Raw genomic sequence first — 16229 nt, 5'->3', positions numbered from 1 at the left:
GGCTTAAGGCAACTGGTGTCGATCTGCAAGTACAGATTGTACAGGGCGAAATCTGTACGGACGGCGAAATCTGTACGGACGGCGAAATTCGTATGGCGAAAACTGTACGGAGTACGGCTCGCAGGTACGGTGAAGTACAACGCAGATGACGATGTACGGCGGCAGCAAACGGCGACACCTTCGTAAGACTTCCGTACAGTCGTACGGACTGTACGGACGAATTGGAGCGGGCTGGAGTTCGAGGTAAGGCTTTGAAAATAGAGGGAGCAAGGAGTACCAGGCTCTTGAAACTTGCTCTGATACCAAATGAAGGAGTAGAGAGTGTGAGAGCAAGAGAGAGTGAGAGAGTCGTAAGCTGAGAAGCTGTAGTTGCAATAGAGTGTGTAAAGAGTACAACACAAAGTAGTGTAGATAAGGTTTTGTCATAGTGACAAAACCTTAGTAGTCACTAACCATAGTTAGTGAACTAACTGCAGTTAGGGGGAAAAACCTCTAAATGAGGGAAAAGTGCCCCTAACTAACTTATTATATTACATTGGTCACTGCTGAATTATAGATATAATTCCAACAGTATCGTCTCTACAATCCTGCTACACGCAAGATCATTGTAAGTAGAGATGTCATATTTTCTGAAAATTCAGCTTACACTCAGGCTGATTTTCAAATGCCTTCACCTTCAGAAGATGTATTTCAAGGGTTGCTACCCATTGCTTTGGGTTCCCCTGCTGATTTTTCTGATCCAAATCAGAATTTACAGCAACCTTCACATGCTTCAGTTCCGCCACGGGATATCATGCCTCCTCCACAGGAAGTGGAACAAGTGGTACAGCAAGAAATTGCAGACATACATGCAGCAAAAACAGTCCCAAACTGGCTGTTACAGACTCTCCGGGAGAGTAAACTTGATGCTCCGTTACCTGGCAGGACTCGCAGTGCAGCAAGGCACATGGAAGGTGCTAATTCAGTGGAATCAGCATATGCAGGTACTCTCCTTGATGAAGAGGAGCCTGCCACATTTGAAGAGGCACAAGGTAATGTGCATTGGATGAATGCCATGCACGATGAGTTGCAGTCAATTGCCAAAAATCAGACTTGGGATGTTGTGGACTTGCCACAGGGTAAACATGCTATTGGCACACGATGGGTATTTAAAGTCAAACGGAAGCCAGATGGCTCCATTGACAGATATAAAGCCAGGCTGGTTGCTAAAGGCTATGCTCAGAAAAAGGGCATAGATTATGAGGAGACTTTTGCTCCTACATCCCGGATGACCACCATCCGATCAGTAATTGCAATGGCTGCACATTTTGAGTGGAATGTTCATCAGTTGGACATCAAAACAGCCTTCTTAAATGGGGACTTGCTGGAAGAGGTGTATGTCAAACCACCTCCGGGTTTTGAAATTACAGCAAATGCACTTCAAGTCTGCAAGCTTAATAAAGCTTTATATGGGCTGAAACAGGCCCCTCGTGCATGGTATGCCAAGATACATGCCTATTTGACCAGCAAGGGGCTGCACAATAGTCCTACTGAAAGCACCCTCTACATCAAGATGGATGGGGGGGAAATATTAGTCATCCTTCTTTATGTTGATGACTTACTGCTCACAGGGTCCAATGACGACAAAATTGCAGATTTCAAAACTGATTTGCAGACCCACTTTGATATGTCAGATTTGGGGCTGCTTCATTTTTATTTGGGGATCCAGTTCTCTCATGAGAGACGTGGCACTGTTATGTCTCAGTCCAAGTATGTTCAGAAACTTTTGGACAGATTTAACATGCAAGAGTGTAAGCCCATATCTACTCCTATGGAACCGGGGCTGAAACTCACAATGCATGATGCAGGAGAATCAGTTGATGCCACACTTTACAGTCAAGCTGTTGGATGCCTCATATATCTCTGCAATACTAGGCCTGATATTCAGTTTGCAGTATCTCAGGTGAGCAGGTATATGCACAGCCCTAAAACTATGCATTGGCAGGCAGTTAAGCGCATCTTCCGTTATTTGCAAGGCACCAAGTCTTTTGGCTTACTATTTCCCAAGGGGGGTGACTTGCAGATGCATGCCTACAGTGATTCAGATTGGGCTGGTGATTATGACACTAGGCAGTCCACTAGTGGCAATTGTTTCTTTTTGGGAAAATCTTGCATTTCATGGCTAAGCAAGAAACAATCTACAGTGGCTACCTCATCATGTGAAGCTGAGTACAGGGCAGCTTTCACAGCAACAGTGGAATGTGTCTGGCTGAGACGTTTATTTGCTGATCTTTATCTGTCTTTGGAGGGTCCTTCTCCAATTCTCACTGATAGTCAGAGTGCCATTGCAGTGGCAAAGAATCCAGTGTTTCATGCTCGCACGAAGCACATTGAGGTTCACTATCATTACGTCAGAGAGAAGCTACATGCAGGAGAGATCAGTATGATCTTTGTGTCCACACATGACAATGTTGCAGATATCTTCACCAAAGCACTACCACGTGAGAAGTTTGAGGCATTTCGCAGTGCCCTGAACTTATATCCATTTGGTGATTGATCAGCCTTGTACATGACATTGGCACTGCAGGGGGGTGTTGGAATTATATCTATAATTCAGCAGTGACCAATGTAATATAATAAGTTAGTTAGGGGCACTTTTCCCTCATTTAGAGGTTTTTCCCCCTAACTGCAGTTAGTTCACTAACTATGGTTAGTGACTACTAAGGTTTTGTCACTATGACAAAACCTTATCTACACTACTTTGTGTTGTACTCTTTACACACTCTATTGGAACTACAGCTTCTCAGCTTACGACTCTCTCACACTCTCTTGCTCTCACACTCTCTACTCCTTCACATGGTCTATCCGGAATTGGTAAAGGGTGTAACAAACCCAGGTGCCTTCTGCCCGTCAAACTTTACTTTCTGACAAACCATGCATGTTCAGACATATTCTTCCACATCTTTCCTCAAAGATGGCCAATAAAAGTAATGCTCCACTGCTGTAATTGTTGCTGTAATTCCCCTATGTCCTGCATATGGAGGAGCATGACTTTCCATTATGACTTTCTGTCGCATCCGATCAGTGACATAGAGTCGTCCATGCATCAAAATGAAACCCTCTTTCAACATATAGTGATCATGCCTTTGACCATCAGAAAGCTGATCATAAATAGTTGAAAAATCAGCATCATTAACATATTGATCTTTCATCACATCTAACACATTGTTGTAAGCAATGATCACTGCTGAAACAGTGGGTTTCTTGGAGACTGCTTCAGGCTGTGGTTTCCTGGAAAGTGCATCAGCCACGACATTTTTGTTACCCGGCACATGTACAATTTGAAAATGAAACATTGAGAGGAAGTTAGCCCATCTCATGTGCTTTTCAGATAATTTTCTCTGCGTGAGAAAACATCTAAGTGGCTGATGATCTGTCTACACATAAAAATCAGCTCCAAGAAGGTAATGTTTCCATGTGGTCAAAGCATGTATCACTGCTAACATTTCCTTCTCGTATGCAGAATGCCCCTGCTCAACAAACATAGACAAGTGCACCTGATTGGCCCCAAACACCCTGGCGCCCCTTTCGGTATTTCTTTATATTTCACAGTGAAATGATTACAAGTTGCATCTGGGAGACCTTCCTTGCAACTGAGCACGCAGCCCTAATTCACTAAGCCTTCGCAAGGCTTTCAAGCATAGAACACCATCACATAAGTGCACTTAACCCATAGGCTCAACCCAAAGGCATTCTCTTTTCTGAGGGCAATTCCATTGGCTGTCCAGATGCAATCACACTGCACCCCAGCTGCACTCTCTTTGAGTGGTTTCCAGATGGCATTCACAAAGCTTTTCAAAGCTTCAAAATAAAATCAGCAAAGTACCCAACCAAAGAATGACTCATGTAGCACTGCCTGGGCACCTGTGAGCCAAGAAAGAGGCAGCACACGAGGCCAACCAATAGCTTATGGCAAAAAGAAATTGCAGCAGCAAAATCACAACTCACCAAGCCCTGAAAACTCGAACCAAGTCCTCAATTGCCAAGAGGACATAGTAGCCAATGCCCAATTGCATTCTCAGCCAAAAAGGAGTGGAAAGGTCATGAAGAAAGAGCATTCACAAAAGCCGACCAGCAAGAATTCCACTGAAAAAAACGAAAAGAAGCACTTCTGTCACGAAGAAATGGGAGTTCTTAGGCTCAAAAGAAGCGTGCTTCAGAGAGGAATGGATTGAGAAGGTTTTGGAGAAGTTTCATCGCCGGAAAGTCCTCCAAAACTGAGAAAAACCAGTCAACTAGCGCGTGGGACCACTCGAAATTCAATAGAAAGCTGTAGCTTTGCAAGAGGAGTGGCCTGGGAGACGGTAGAAGCAAAAAGGTTCAGAAAAAGCCACTTTTGCAAATTCGACCAGCAAAAGAAGTGCTCAGCTCTGCCCGTTCTACCAAACACATGGAGGGAAAAGCATATCACTACGAAGGGGAGGTAGAGGGGAAGCCATCGGGCCAAACGGAAGTCGAAGAATCCAAATGGGTGAGGAGTTATGAAGAAAAACGGAATTCAGCTGAAGGAGGCTAAAAAACCAGTCCAAAATCTCAACAAAGGGAGAAGATGAGAGAAAACCACACATGTGAAGTTTAGAAGGCCCAGGAAGGTCCAGGAATGGCAAAGGAGCATGTAGAAGGCACTAGAGCCACCTGGAACTCTATGGGGGTCACTGAAGGTACATGGCCTCTAGGGGGGCCCATTAAAAATGCCACATCATCATTTCCCAACAACCACTCTTTTAATTCCTTGGAATGCCTTTGGGCCTAGGGATTAATTACGCTTATGTGCTAGGCACCATGCCGCGTTTAATCACACATTATTAAGCCCATGCTTGGACTTTTAAAACCAAAGTTGTCACGCTCTTGTAGTACATTAAAATACTTAAAATTTCACGCCCCCGTGACAGGGAGACCCTTGCATGCTCACCCTCACCCAAATGGCCATCAAATTGTGTACAACATATCTCCAAATACTAGCCAATGTGCGTAAGGGCAGATCTAGGAGGCATCCAAAGATTGTATATCTTGAAAATGTGCCACGTTGAAATGCATGCCAAAATTTTTGCAGTCTCATAGACAGTTCGGTCTTTATTTCTTTTTTTCTTTCTGACAAACGATTCAGAACTTGATTTTGAAAACCTTTGAAGAGGAGAATAGGAGGAGACACAAAGCTTTCAATCTCAAAATCCCTTTCCCCCTCTTCCCCTTATCAAGACTCCCTTTTATTTTCAAATTAAAGATACAAAACCAAATTACTGGGAAGGATTTTTCAATCTCCTTACAAAGTACTTTAGTTACACGGATTCAAGACAAAATAATTCTGGTAAGAAATCCCCATGGCTTTGTATAAAGGGGTGGGTTCTTAAAAAATGAGTCCTCAACAGGGCTACTCTTTAGAGTTGGGCCATCTTTTCAACTTTTGCCCATTTTGTGAAATGCCTGTTTGCAATTAGCTAGGATTGTAGATATAGAGTGATTTCTATGTAAGTCAAATCAACACTGTTCTTGCTAGATATGAGGTTTCATCTCAGCCTACTTGATTTACAGCGCACCACACTTTTTACGAATTTGTACTTGACACTTTTTGTTTTGTCTTTAGTGAGTAGGAGAAGCACACAGTCACTCCCTTTGGGCACTCTACCATCAGCTGTATTGATTTTTTGAAGATGTTAATAAACCTTTCTTTTTTCTTTTTTTTTCTCTCTTTATTACAAGTCTTTTGATAGAATACCTTATGATTCCCGATGTGTAAGCCTGGTATTCTAGGCTCGTGAAGGTACATATCTTCAAAAGTGCTTGCAAATATGATTACTCTGTAGATTGCTAGCAGGGATCAATTGCAGTGATCAATGATTGAGTTACGTGAGGCCCTGGCTCTACCAATACAAATTGGCTTTTATCTTCTTGTGTTCTTTTGAGTCATTCAAGTTAATTCATGGCATTTTCCTTCTCGATGGACCATGTTATTAGGTTAAATCAATCGTGTATGATAGACTATACAGACATGGTATGAACAATTATAGGATGCTTGTTGTTTTACAGCTTTATTCAAGGCCTACTTTGCTTTGAGCGTGTTTTGGATGCTCACAGGGTTGTAGTTTGAATGTAGTTACTTGAGGATGGCTACGACCGAAAATGATAGCTGGTATGGATGTGGGCTTCTTCCAGGGACTGTAGCAGATAGCGAAGCCAACAGGCACTATGCTCAGTTCTGTGAGGTAACCTTTTAGCTGAAATCCCTGCAACTTTTTTTTGAACGGGAATAGAATTGGCTATATATCTTATTGAGAAGTACTCTTAAAAGAATTTATAGTGGAGAACTATATTCCAGCTTATCCTAGGGTTTGCTAAACAAAGACACTAACGATCTCAGCAGAAAGGTAAATTTAAAGACCTGGGTCTAGCATCAAAGTCCAGTTTTTTGTCTTTTTGGTAAATGTATCATGCCAGAAGGGGATTGAAAAGGACCCCTTACATTCGCCTGTTTTCTCATTGAGAATGTTCAAAGGCTAAGCTTATGTGGTTTTAGACCTTGGTAAATGTGCGCATATGCATACCCCGTGGTTAAGAAACATGTCCAACTAAGTAAATTCACTGTAAGAAAGTTGGATTTGGCACATTAAGTATTACAGAGGAACACAATGTTGATTAAAACTGGAAATTCATGTTTCAAAAGGTGTCATGGGGAAGCCACGTGTGACAAAATTGCTATTCAAAGGTCTGTTTAAGAAGCTGTTGCAGATTTTCCTGAAACAAGCAGCATGATCAGGCTGCTAGTGCATTTGCTGATTGCCATTGTCACTCTGCTAAAAATGTCTTTATTGTAGTGTTGGTGAAAGGTTCTCTGCAGGATGAACCTTTGAAGCAATTTGATCTTCAAAGATCTTATAAAAGTGGATCTCAAGATGATCACATATTATTTCAGAGGAACTTCACCTCTGTGCCTTCTGCACAGCCCAACCTTTCCTCTGCAGGTAATGTCCATGTTAGACATCTTCTCACTTGCAAGGTGTCGGGTATTTCTTAGCTAAAGGTCTGGAACTAGGCAGTAGAGTGTGCGTGAGTGTGAGTATGAAGAGTCAAATGACCTTTGTCTTTGGATAAGCCTATGATTAGATTTGGTAGGTGTGTGTGTGACATCCCATGTGATGTCATTAGGATTCCTCCCACCTGACATCACCTATGATGTGTGTGTGTGTGGGGGAGATAAGGCTCTCCTAGCCTATAAAATGGGCAGTTGTACTTTGCTTCATGATCAATCAGGCAAATTACTTTTGTGCCTCATTCCCATCTCCATCACGCTGACTCTCATACTCTCTCTCTTGAGCCTTGTTACTTCCTCACAGTCAACATGGAGTTTGATCCGCCATAGCTCTGCACGTTGCTAGCCTTGGGCCTGAACCTGTCATTCCCATCTCCATCACGCTGACTCTCATACTCTCTCTCTTGAGCCTTGTTACTTCCTCACAGTCAACATGGAGTTTGATCCGCCATAGCTCTGCACGTTGCTAGCCTTGGGCCTGAACCTGCACAAGGATCCTCTTTGCAGCTGAATTTCAACCTCGCATGCTTCTCTTTTTGTTGTCTTTGTGCGAGTATTCTTGCTTATGTCTGTGGGTGTGCATGCAATAGCAAGTTGCAACCCTCTTCCACAGTCTTTCAGATATTTTCAGAGAGGTAGGCACTTGTTATTTTATTTCTGAGATATATTGTTTGGTCTCACAGGACGTTTGGTCTCCTATAGATATTATAAAATATTTACTTTTTTCCCATTCTTACGTTCTTACCTTGCCTGATTTTTTATTTGCTTGATTCTTCTTTCCTGTTGTCAACTACTGTCTTGCTTGCTTGGACTTTTAGGGTTTTTTTGCTTTTCTTAAGAGGTAGATAAAGATTATCAATCTCAATTTTTGGTAAGTTGTTAATAGATGCCGATAGACTACTTGAATGGATGCAAGAATTCCACCTTGGTGAGGAAGATCAAGACCCAGGAGAAGCAAAGATAATGCAAGATAGAGTGATTGTTGGAGGTGTGTTGGATGACTTTCCACATGGTAGTCATCGTCTTGGAGGAAAATTGTGGATGGCTTGATGTCACCGGATCCATCTAAGTCCTTGGGTTGTCTAGCACCCATAGATCTTCCAGATACCCTGAATTCACTTGTAGAGCCAAGATGGGCTGATTATGTAGGGCTGGGCTGTTATGTAGGACTGGCTATTTAGGGAAATGAGCATTCTAGGGACAGGCTATGCTGGTTGTGTGGGGCTAAGGCGAGGCCAGGGTTCCTTAGATAGCTTGATAGTGTCAGGACGCAGAGGAGTAATTCAATGTCATATTATGTAACTAAAATCCAGGATCTGAGAGAAGAGTTACTGAATATTAATGAGGTGATACCTTGCCTTTCCTCTGACTATACAAAAGGACGACACCCTCAAGGGGGCTGTTTGTTACTACTTGCCCTAGTCTCTCCTTTAACCCTGCTGCCCTACCCTTCCCTCTGAGCCTAAACTCTTTTTTCTGGCTTCCTTTTCTCCCCTTCCGCCCCCACCCCCACACCCCCACTCGGTCCATCCCACATGACATGCCAAAGCGCCAAAAGCTCTATCTCCACTTTGACCTATCAGGAAGCTATGCGGTAGGACAACACTCTCACCGGACCCAATAAGCGCCGTTGTTTGTTAGTCCTTGCTCTTGTCCCCCTCCCAACCCCACCACCCTCCCTTCCCTCCAAGACCAAGCTGTTTTTTCTGGCCCCCACCTTCCCTTCCCCCCAAGCCCAAACTCTTTTTCCTGGCCCCCACCTTCCCTTTCTCCAGGCCCAAGCCATTTTTTCTGGCTGCCTTCTCTCCCCTGCCCCCATTTTCTAGCCCCTTTCTGTTTATGGCCCCCCTCTCATCCCATCCCAAACCTTTTTTTCTGGCTCCCTGCTATCCCCTGCCCCTATTTTCTGGCCCCTTTCTGTTTACGGCCCCCCTCTCATCCCATCCTTTTGTTGAACCCCCTTAAAAAAGGGCCTAATTGTGCACTCATGCATGATATGTGGTCCGGACCCCAACCACCTTTGCTGAACCAAGCCTATGGTGGTAATCCGCCATGGGGCAGACAAGGCCTTGTCAAGGCTCGAGGGCCATGGAGTGCAGGCTGCACCAACCCAGTAGGAGGTGGCTGATGCTAAACACCCCAGCCTTGGGATGTGCAAATATATGAAAACATGCTTTACAGCATTCCAATGCTGTAAACTTGCTCAATTGGGATACACTGAACATCTGGAGGGGTATTGCAGAGGTGTTTAAGGCATCCAGCAGCCTGATGGACTGTAACAGCATTAAATGGTTCACCTGCAACATGCATAGACAACCTCAGCCCAGGCTCCATGGGTTTGCAGTCCTGAAAATCAAACCTTGTAATAACCAATGTATATACTTGGACTGTTTGAGAACAATGCATGAATGAATGCCCAAATAATAGTGTAGCAGCCCTAGATCAGACATTTCAAATGAAGCTTCAAGATTTTCACTTGTGCCTGTGAGCAGCATATCATCCACATAAAGGACGACAATCAGAAAATCATAGAGGACCACATATAAAGTACTTTTAGTTGGACTATTTTGTAGACCCTGACTGGGAAAATATGTATGAATCTTCCCATACCAAGCCCATGGGGCTTGTTTTTGAGAGCCCATAAAGTACCTTATGCACCGTGCATACTTTGTCTTCTTGACCAGGCACCTAAACACCAATAGGCTGACTCACATACAATTCTTCATGCAAGTCCCCATTGAGAGAGGCTGTTTTTCTGTCCAACTGATGTACTTTCCACCCAAAATGAACAGCCAATGTAATCACATATCTAATGGTGGACTTCCTGGAAGTGGGGAAAGGTTTCATCCAGTCTATCCCCTTTTCCTGAGAATACGCTTTGGCAACTAACCTTGCCTTGTATTTGTCAATGGTACCATCAGATTTTCTCTTTATCCTGTATATACCCCCAATAGCTTTTTTGGATCGAATTTAACATTGACTTCTGACCAATGTTCTTTCCTGTTCATCTTGAACCAGTCCTTGTCCTACCAGAGAGAAGGGATAAAAGTCTACTGTCCTACAAAGTTTGAATCAGCCACTGTTCCAGTTTTCTGTGAAGCGGCTCTCCTCTCCGATAATCTTTCCACATCATCATGTGTGATAAGCTGATCATGGACCTGATTAGGATCCTAAGACTGCTGTGCATCAGCATGTGCAGGCTGTAGATGTTGATCTTCTACTGTATGCTAAAGTGTCCACACCCTTCAAACACATCCTATGCAGCTCTCTATCAAACTCCGTGGACTGATCCGAGTTTTCTGCAAAAACCACATGTCTACTGATAAAAATCTTCCAATTCTGAGGATTGTAGAGACGGTAAGCTTTACTTTCATTGCTATAGGCTACAAAGATGCACTTAATGGAATTATCATCGAGCTTGCTTCTCAACTGTCTAGGCACATGTGCATAGGCTGTGCAGACGAGAACACCCTGAGGTAGTCAACCTTGGGTTTCTAGTCATATCAAGCCTCAAAGGGAGTAAGGCATCTGTTCAAAATGTCTGCTACTCACATTATTGCTTCCATCTAGAATCTATGTGGCAATCCTTTTCCCTTGGTCATGCATCTGGCCATTTCCATAAGAGACATAAATTTTTCTTTCAGCTGCTGCTCTTCGTCAAGAAATCTGTGAAGGCATCTGACATATACTCCCCCCTCTATCTGTTCTTAGAGTCTGCACTTTGCCTTCTGACTCATCCTCAAACATAGCAAACCGATGGATCTTCTAGAGCTGAACGAAAAAAGCAGCTTATACACAGTGATGTGTGTCATTCCTGTGCATCTTTCCCAAAATGCACCCTTCACAGATACGTCTTGGAGGAGTCTCCAAAGAGGGCAGATTCTGTAGCATCCCATATCTCTGCAATAACTGTATACTCGTTCACATGGCCATATGTCTGCGATAACTGTAAACTCGTTCACATGGCCAAATCCTTTTTTTTTTCCCCATGAAAAGACTTCTATTAAAGATGGAAAAACCTGCGAGAGCAAGCTCAAAATGGAAAACAAGTTTACTTTTACTTTCGGTGGGTCACAAGTTGAGATCGTATCCTCATACACTTACTTGGGGGTCATCTTCTCTGGCCCGATCTTCACGATGAGACTGTGAGGGAAAGAGAGAGGGAGTGGAACATTAGGAGATAGAGAGAGGGAGACACAAGAAGTGTGGGTGTGTAAAAGAAGTGTTGAGCCACACCACAAACTCATAGGTTTTATTAGGATTAGGGATTCACCCTATGACTATCTTAAGACAGTCATAGTGGTCTTAACATTTTAAAGGGTGACAATGTGCCTTTACCCCAACAACCTCCCACCTAAAGGCCAATGTGCCTAAAGGGGAGAAAAGAATAAAAATTACAGCAATATACAGTTACTGTATACAAGACCATAAAATAAGAATGGTCTCATCCTAATCCCATGATGTGGCGACAATGTGCAAACCGCTCTGTAGGCAAGCTCTTAGTGAGCAAATCTGCAGGATTATCATCAGTATGCACCTTCACAAGCTCAAGCCGCTTGTCTTCCAGTACCTCCCTGATGAAATGGTATTTTACATCTATGTGCTTGGTCTTCTGATGAAAGACCGGATTCTTTGCCAACATGATAGCACTCTGACTATCACAATGCAAAACTGGCATATCTCCTGTAATGCCCAGATCTCCCACCAGCCGAGTAAGCCATATTTCTTCCTTGCAAGCCTCAGTGGCTGCAACATATTCAGCTTCAGTGGTTGACAGTGCAATGCATTTCTGCAACCGAGACACCCATGATATAGCACCTCCTGCAAATGTGAAAATATAACCGGTAGTAGACTTCCGGTTATCTGCATTCCCTGCATAGTCTGAATCTGTAAAACCATGCACCAATGCATCCTGCCTACCATAGCATATGCACAAGTCTTTGGTACCCTTGAGATACCTCAAGACGCCTTTCACTGCTTCCCAGTGCCGCTTGCCTGGATTTGCCATATACCTGCTGATGACTCCCACCGCAAAAGCAATATCTGGACGAGTGGCAACCGTGGCATACATCAAAGAACCAACTGCAGATGCATACGGAACCTTGGCCATCTCAGCCTTATCATCATCTGATCTGGGGCTGTCCTTACTACTGAGTTTTAAATGAGGAGGCAACGGGGTACTAATAGACTTCCCCCCCTCCATTTTAAACCTCTGCAGTACTTTGTCAATGTACTCCTTCTGTGACAGAAACAAAAGTCCCTTGGACCTGTCACGAAGAATCCGCATACCAAGAATATGGTTTGCATCACCCAAGTCTTTCATGTCAAAAGACTTATGCAGTTGCTTCTTCAAAGCACTAATCTCCTGCTGAGATTTGCTGGCAATTAGCATGTCATCCACATATAGAATGAGTAGCATCAAACTGCCATCCTTTGCCCGTTTGGTGTACAAGCAGTGATCGGTCTCACACCTATGATACCCTTGGGACTGCATGAAGGCATCAAACTTCTTGTACCATTCTCTTGGCGCCTGCTTGAGTCCATACAAGCCCCTCTTGAGCTTACACACAAGCTGCTCTTTCCCTTTAACAGCATATCCCTCCGGCTGACTCATATAGATCTCATCATGGAGATCTCCGCGAAGAAAAGCAGTCTTCACATCCATCAGACATAAATCCATGTCCTCATGAGCAACAAGAGCTAACACTACTCTCAAAGTAGTCATCTTGACTACAGGGGAAAAGATCTCATCAAAGTCAATGCCCTTCTCCTGCTTAAATCCCTTAGCAACCAATCTGGCCTTATACCTTGGTAAAGCATTTGAATCCACTTTGACTTTGTAAACCCACTTGCATGGCAAAACCTTTCTGCCTGCAGGTAGCTGCACCAAGTCCCATGTATCATTTTGAAGTAGGGAGTCCATTTCTGACTGCATGGCTTTCTCCCACTTCCTTTTCTCTGTTCTTCCCATAGCTTCCCTGAAGCTGGAAGGCTCACCACAATCTGTCAGCATGATAAAATCAGCCACATTATTGGCTCCTGGAACAAACCTGTCAGGAGGCCGTTGTACACGGGTGCTCCTCCTAACAAAATGTTCCGTAATAGGCTGCTGTCTAGCCTGTTCGTCATGCATGACGGGTGGCTGTACCACCATATTTGGCTGTTCTACAGCGCGATTTGCTGGCATATCAAGTGGTGCATCATTGGCAAAATTGTCTGGCTGATTTTCAGCCTGTATACCCTCTTGAACAGGGTTATTTACAGCAGCCTGCTGCTGCATATTAATGGGCATTCTTTGCTGTCCGACATCATCATAAACAACCCTTCTGTATTCCACAGGTTGCACGGGTTCTTTGTGTACACTATCCTCTTTAAAGATGACGTCATTGCTGCGTATAATCTTCCGTTTGACAGGATCCCATAACCTGTACCCCATTTCACCTTCGTCACCGTAACCCATGAAGATGCATCTGAAAGACTTTGGCTCCAGTTTGGTGCGCAGTTCTTTGCGTACATGAGCAAAGCACTCGCAGCCAAACACACGTAAGTGCTTATATGAAGGTGGCTTGCCAGACCACACCTCCTCTGGCACTTTCAACTCCAAAGCCTTGTTCGGCGACTTGTTAATTAGGTGAACTGCTGTTTGCATGGCTTCTGCCCAAAAGCCATGGGGCAATGCAGCATAAGACAACATACATCGAACTTTCTCCTGAATAGTTCGATTCATCCGCTCACTCACACCATTTTGAGATGCATTATGAGGGGCTGAGAGTTCCTGTTTAATGCCCTTAGCTTCGCAAAACTGTACAAAAGCATTTGACACATACTCACCCCCATTATCGGATCTGAGGCATTTCAGCCTGCGTCCTGTCCGATTCTCAACCTGAGCGACAAACTTCTTGAAAGCATCTAAGGCATCGCTCTTATGCTTCAAGAAATAGACCCACACTTTGCGTGTGGCATCATTAATAAAAGTAATGAAATACTTTGCACCCCCTAGTGATAGCTGTGGCATCTCACACAAATCAGTGTGCACTAGATCAAGCGGTGCTCTATTCTGGGGAGTTCTCCTCTTATGAGGAGTCATAGAATGCTTTCCAAAAATGCAATGATCACAAGTAGGCAAATCTGAAAAAGAAAGAGACGGCAGATAACCCAAACGTGACAGTTCTTGCATTCCTTTAACGGACATGTGTCCCAACCGGCTATGCCACAATGAAACCTTTGGCAGCTCGGTTATGGCAACAACATGATTACCTGCACTGGAAACATAAAGAGGGTACAAGGTATCACTCTTATAACCCTCAGCCACTACAACCTGGCCATCAGTAATCACCCATTTGGAATCCCCAAATGTGGTGTGGTAACCACTTTCATCCAACAAGCCAGTGCTAATCAGATTTTTCTTGATTTGCGGCACATGGCGAACACCATCAAGCATAAATATGCGTCCATCAGGGAATACTATCTGTATACTGCCAATCCCTGCAATCTGACATGCATAGTTGTTCCCAAGGTGAACAACTCCATGAGTACTTGTGTAGGAAGTAAACCACTCCCTGTGAGGAGTAACATGAAAAGAAGCACCTGAATCCAAGAGCCAGGTATGCATGTCAAGGCCATCAACAACCAATGTATGTGCAATTACAGCAGAAGAGCATAAAACATCATGTCTGTCACTGTCACTGTCCTCTGCTGCAACATTCACTGCATCCAAGTCATCTGCCTTGGCCTTGCCTTTGCCTTTGCTTCCACTGCCTGCATCCTTTGTCTCAGCCTTCTTGGCTTTCTGATCCCGTATAAACTTGAAGCACTTAGACTTCACACGTCCCTTCTTGCCACAGTAAAAGCATTCAATATCCTTTTTGCCACGGGAATGACTGCGGGATTTGGACTTGCCAGCAGATCTCCCCTTCTGCTGAGTCCTACCTCTTTCCTGTACCTACAAAGCATTGGAAGACTTGCTGCCCAAATTATTCTTCCTGCTCATCTTCTCCATAAGGAGAGAGCTCTCCACATCAGCATACATAAGAGTGACATTTGAATTTGACAGAGTGGTCTTGAAAGTGTCCCAACTCTCAGGGAGGGTACACAACAAGAAAGTAGCCTTGAACTCCTCATCAAGGTTCAATCCCTGTGCAATAAGCTGTGTAAGATGACATTGAACTCACTCAAGTGTGAGGTCATAGCTGTACCTTCCTTCATGCGAAGGTCGACAAGCTTCTTCAACCAATAAACCTTACTTGCTGAACTCTTTTGGGCATACAACTCTTCTAGCCTCTACCATAGGCCATAAGAGGTCTTTTCAGCCTGAACATTGAACACAAGAGAATCAGTGAGAGTAAGCATGATAGCAGCCCTTGCGGACAAATCAAGCTCCTCCCACTCATCATCTGCCATCCCAGATGGCTTGACACCCTTCACCCTTATGGGCTTAGAAATCTTCTTTAGCAGAAGTACATTCAAACACTGTTCTGCCCATAATGCATAATTGTGTGCCCCTTCCAATTTCTTTATGTTCAGTATTGAAGATTCACTTCCCCCTGATGCCATATCAGATAAGGAAAGTGCCTGACTCCCTGTAAGTCAAAAAATGACTAAATAAAATTCTGATTTCTCAGAAAACCTGCTCTATCAAGAGCCAGGAGCACTCACAATAGTGCTGTTTTTTACTGTCAAAAAAAAATCTGCAGCAAAACAGAAAATTTTCCCTCCAGTCACTGTACCTTTTGACACACTGTACCGTGCTCAAATAGGCATAAAACAGTAACTTCAGAATGCTGCAGCTGTTTCACAAGTGCTTTACAAGTGCATCATCATCTGACGAAACACAAAACAGTGATGTCTTGATCACTTCTCCCACCTCAGATGAGGTATTGCACTGATTTTATATGCATAAACCACTTGTCATACACTATTTTGTCCACTGAAAAAAGGCTCCAAACACCTCGGCCTGTCACACAACCTGCAACAAAGTATGGGACAAATCCCAAACAATCACCCTTCTGCCAAGGGGATAAAAGGCATCTGAAGTTCTCAAACAGTAACTCAAGTGCTCACAAGCAAAATCTGGGCAAAAGCCCCTTGATTTGACACCTGTACCAAGTGAAAAACACCTCAACACTGAGGTAGCATACAAAAAAAAACAGCGCTCTCCTGGCAC

At 43.8% G+C, this 16229-nt stretch overlaps 1 protein-coding gene across 5 annotated transcripts in view; it reads left to right on the top strand.

Annotated features, from left to right (window-relative positions):
* The window catches only part of ATSAC1 (Phosphoinositide phosphatase family protein), a 132304-nt gene that overhangs the window by 100710 nt on the left and 15365 nt on the right, over nt 1–16229 (top strand). For 3 of the 5 annotated variants that reach the window (XM_087399428.1, XM_087399425.1, XM_087399424.1), the window contains one exon: nt 6134–6242. In XM_087399428.1, coding sequence (XP_087255554.1) covers nt 6134–6242 — 109 coding nt within the window. Of the gene's footprint in view, nt 1–6122; nt 6243–16229 lie in introns of those variants that run through there. The other 2 variants (XM_087399427.1, XM_087399426.1) reach the window with 2 other exon arrangements.

This window comes from Dipteris shenzhenensis, chromosome 28 (genome assembly GCF_047967505.1).
Source record: "Dipteris shenzhenensis isolate YYH24624 ecotype China chromosome 28, Dip_SZ_1.0, whole genome shotgun sequence".
In the NCBI taxonomy this organism is placed as follows: Eukaryota; Viridiplantae; Streptophyta; class Polypodiopsida; order Gleicheniales; family Dipteridaceae; genus Dipteris; species Dipteris shenzhenensis.
This window is presented reverse-complemented; position numbering and strand designations above follow the sequence as displayed.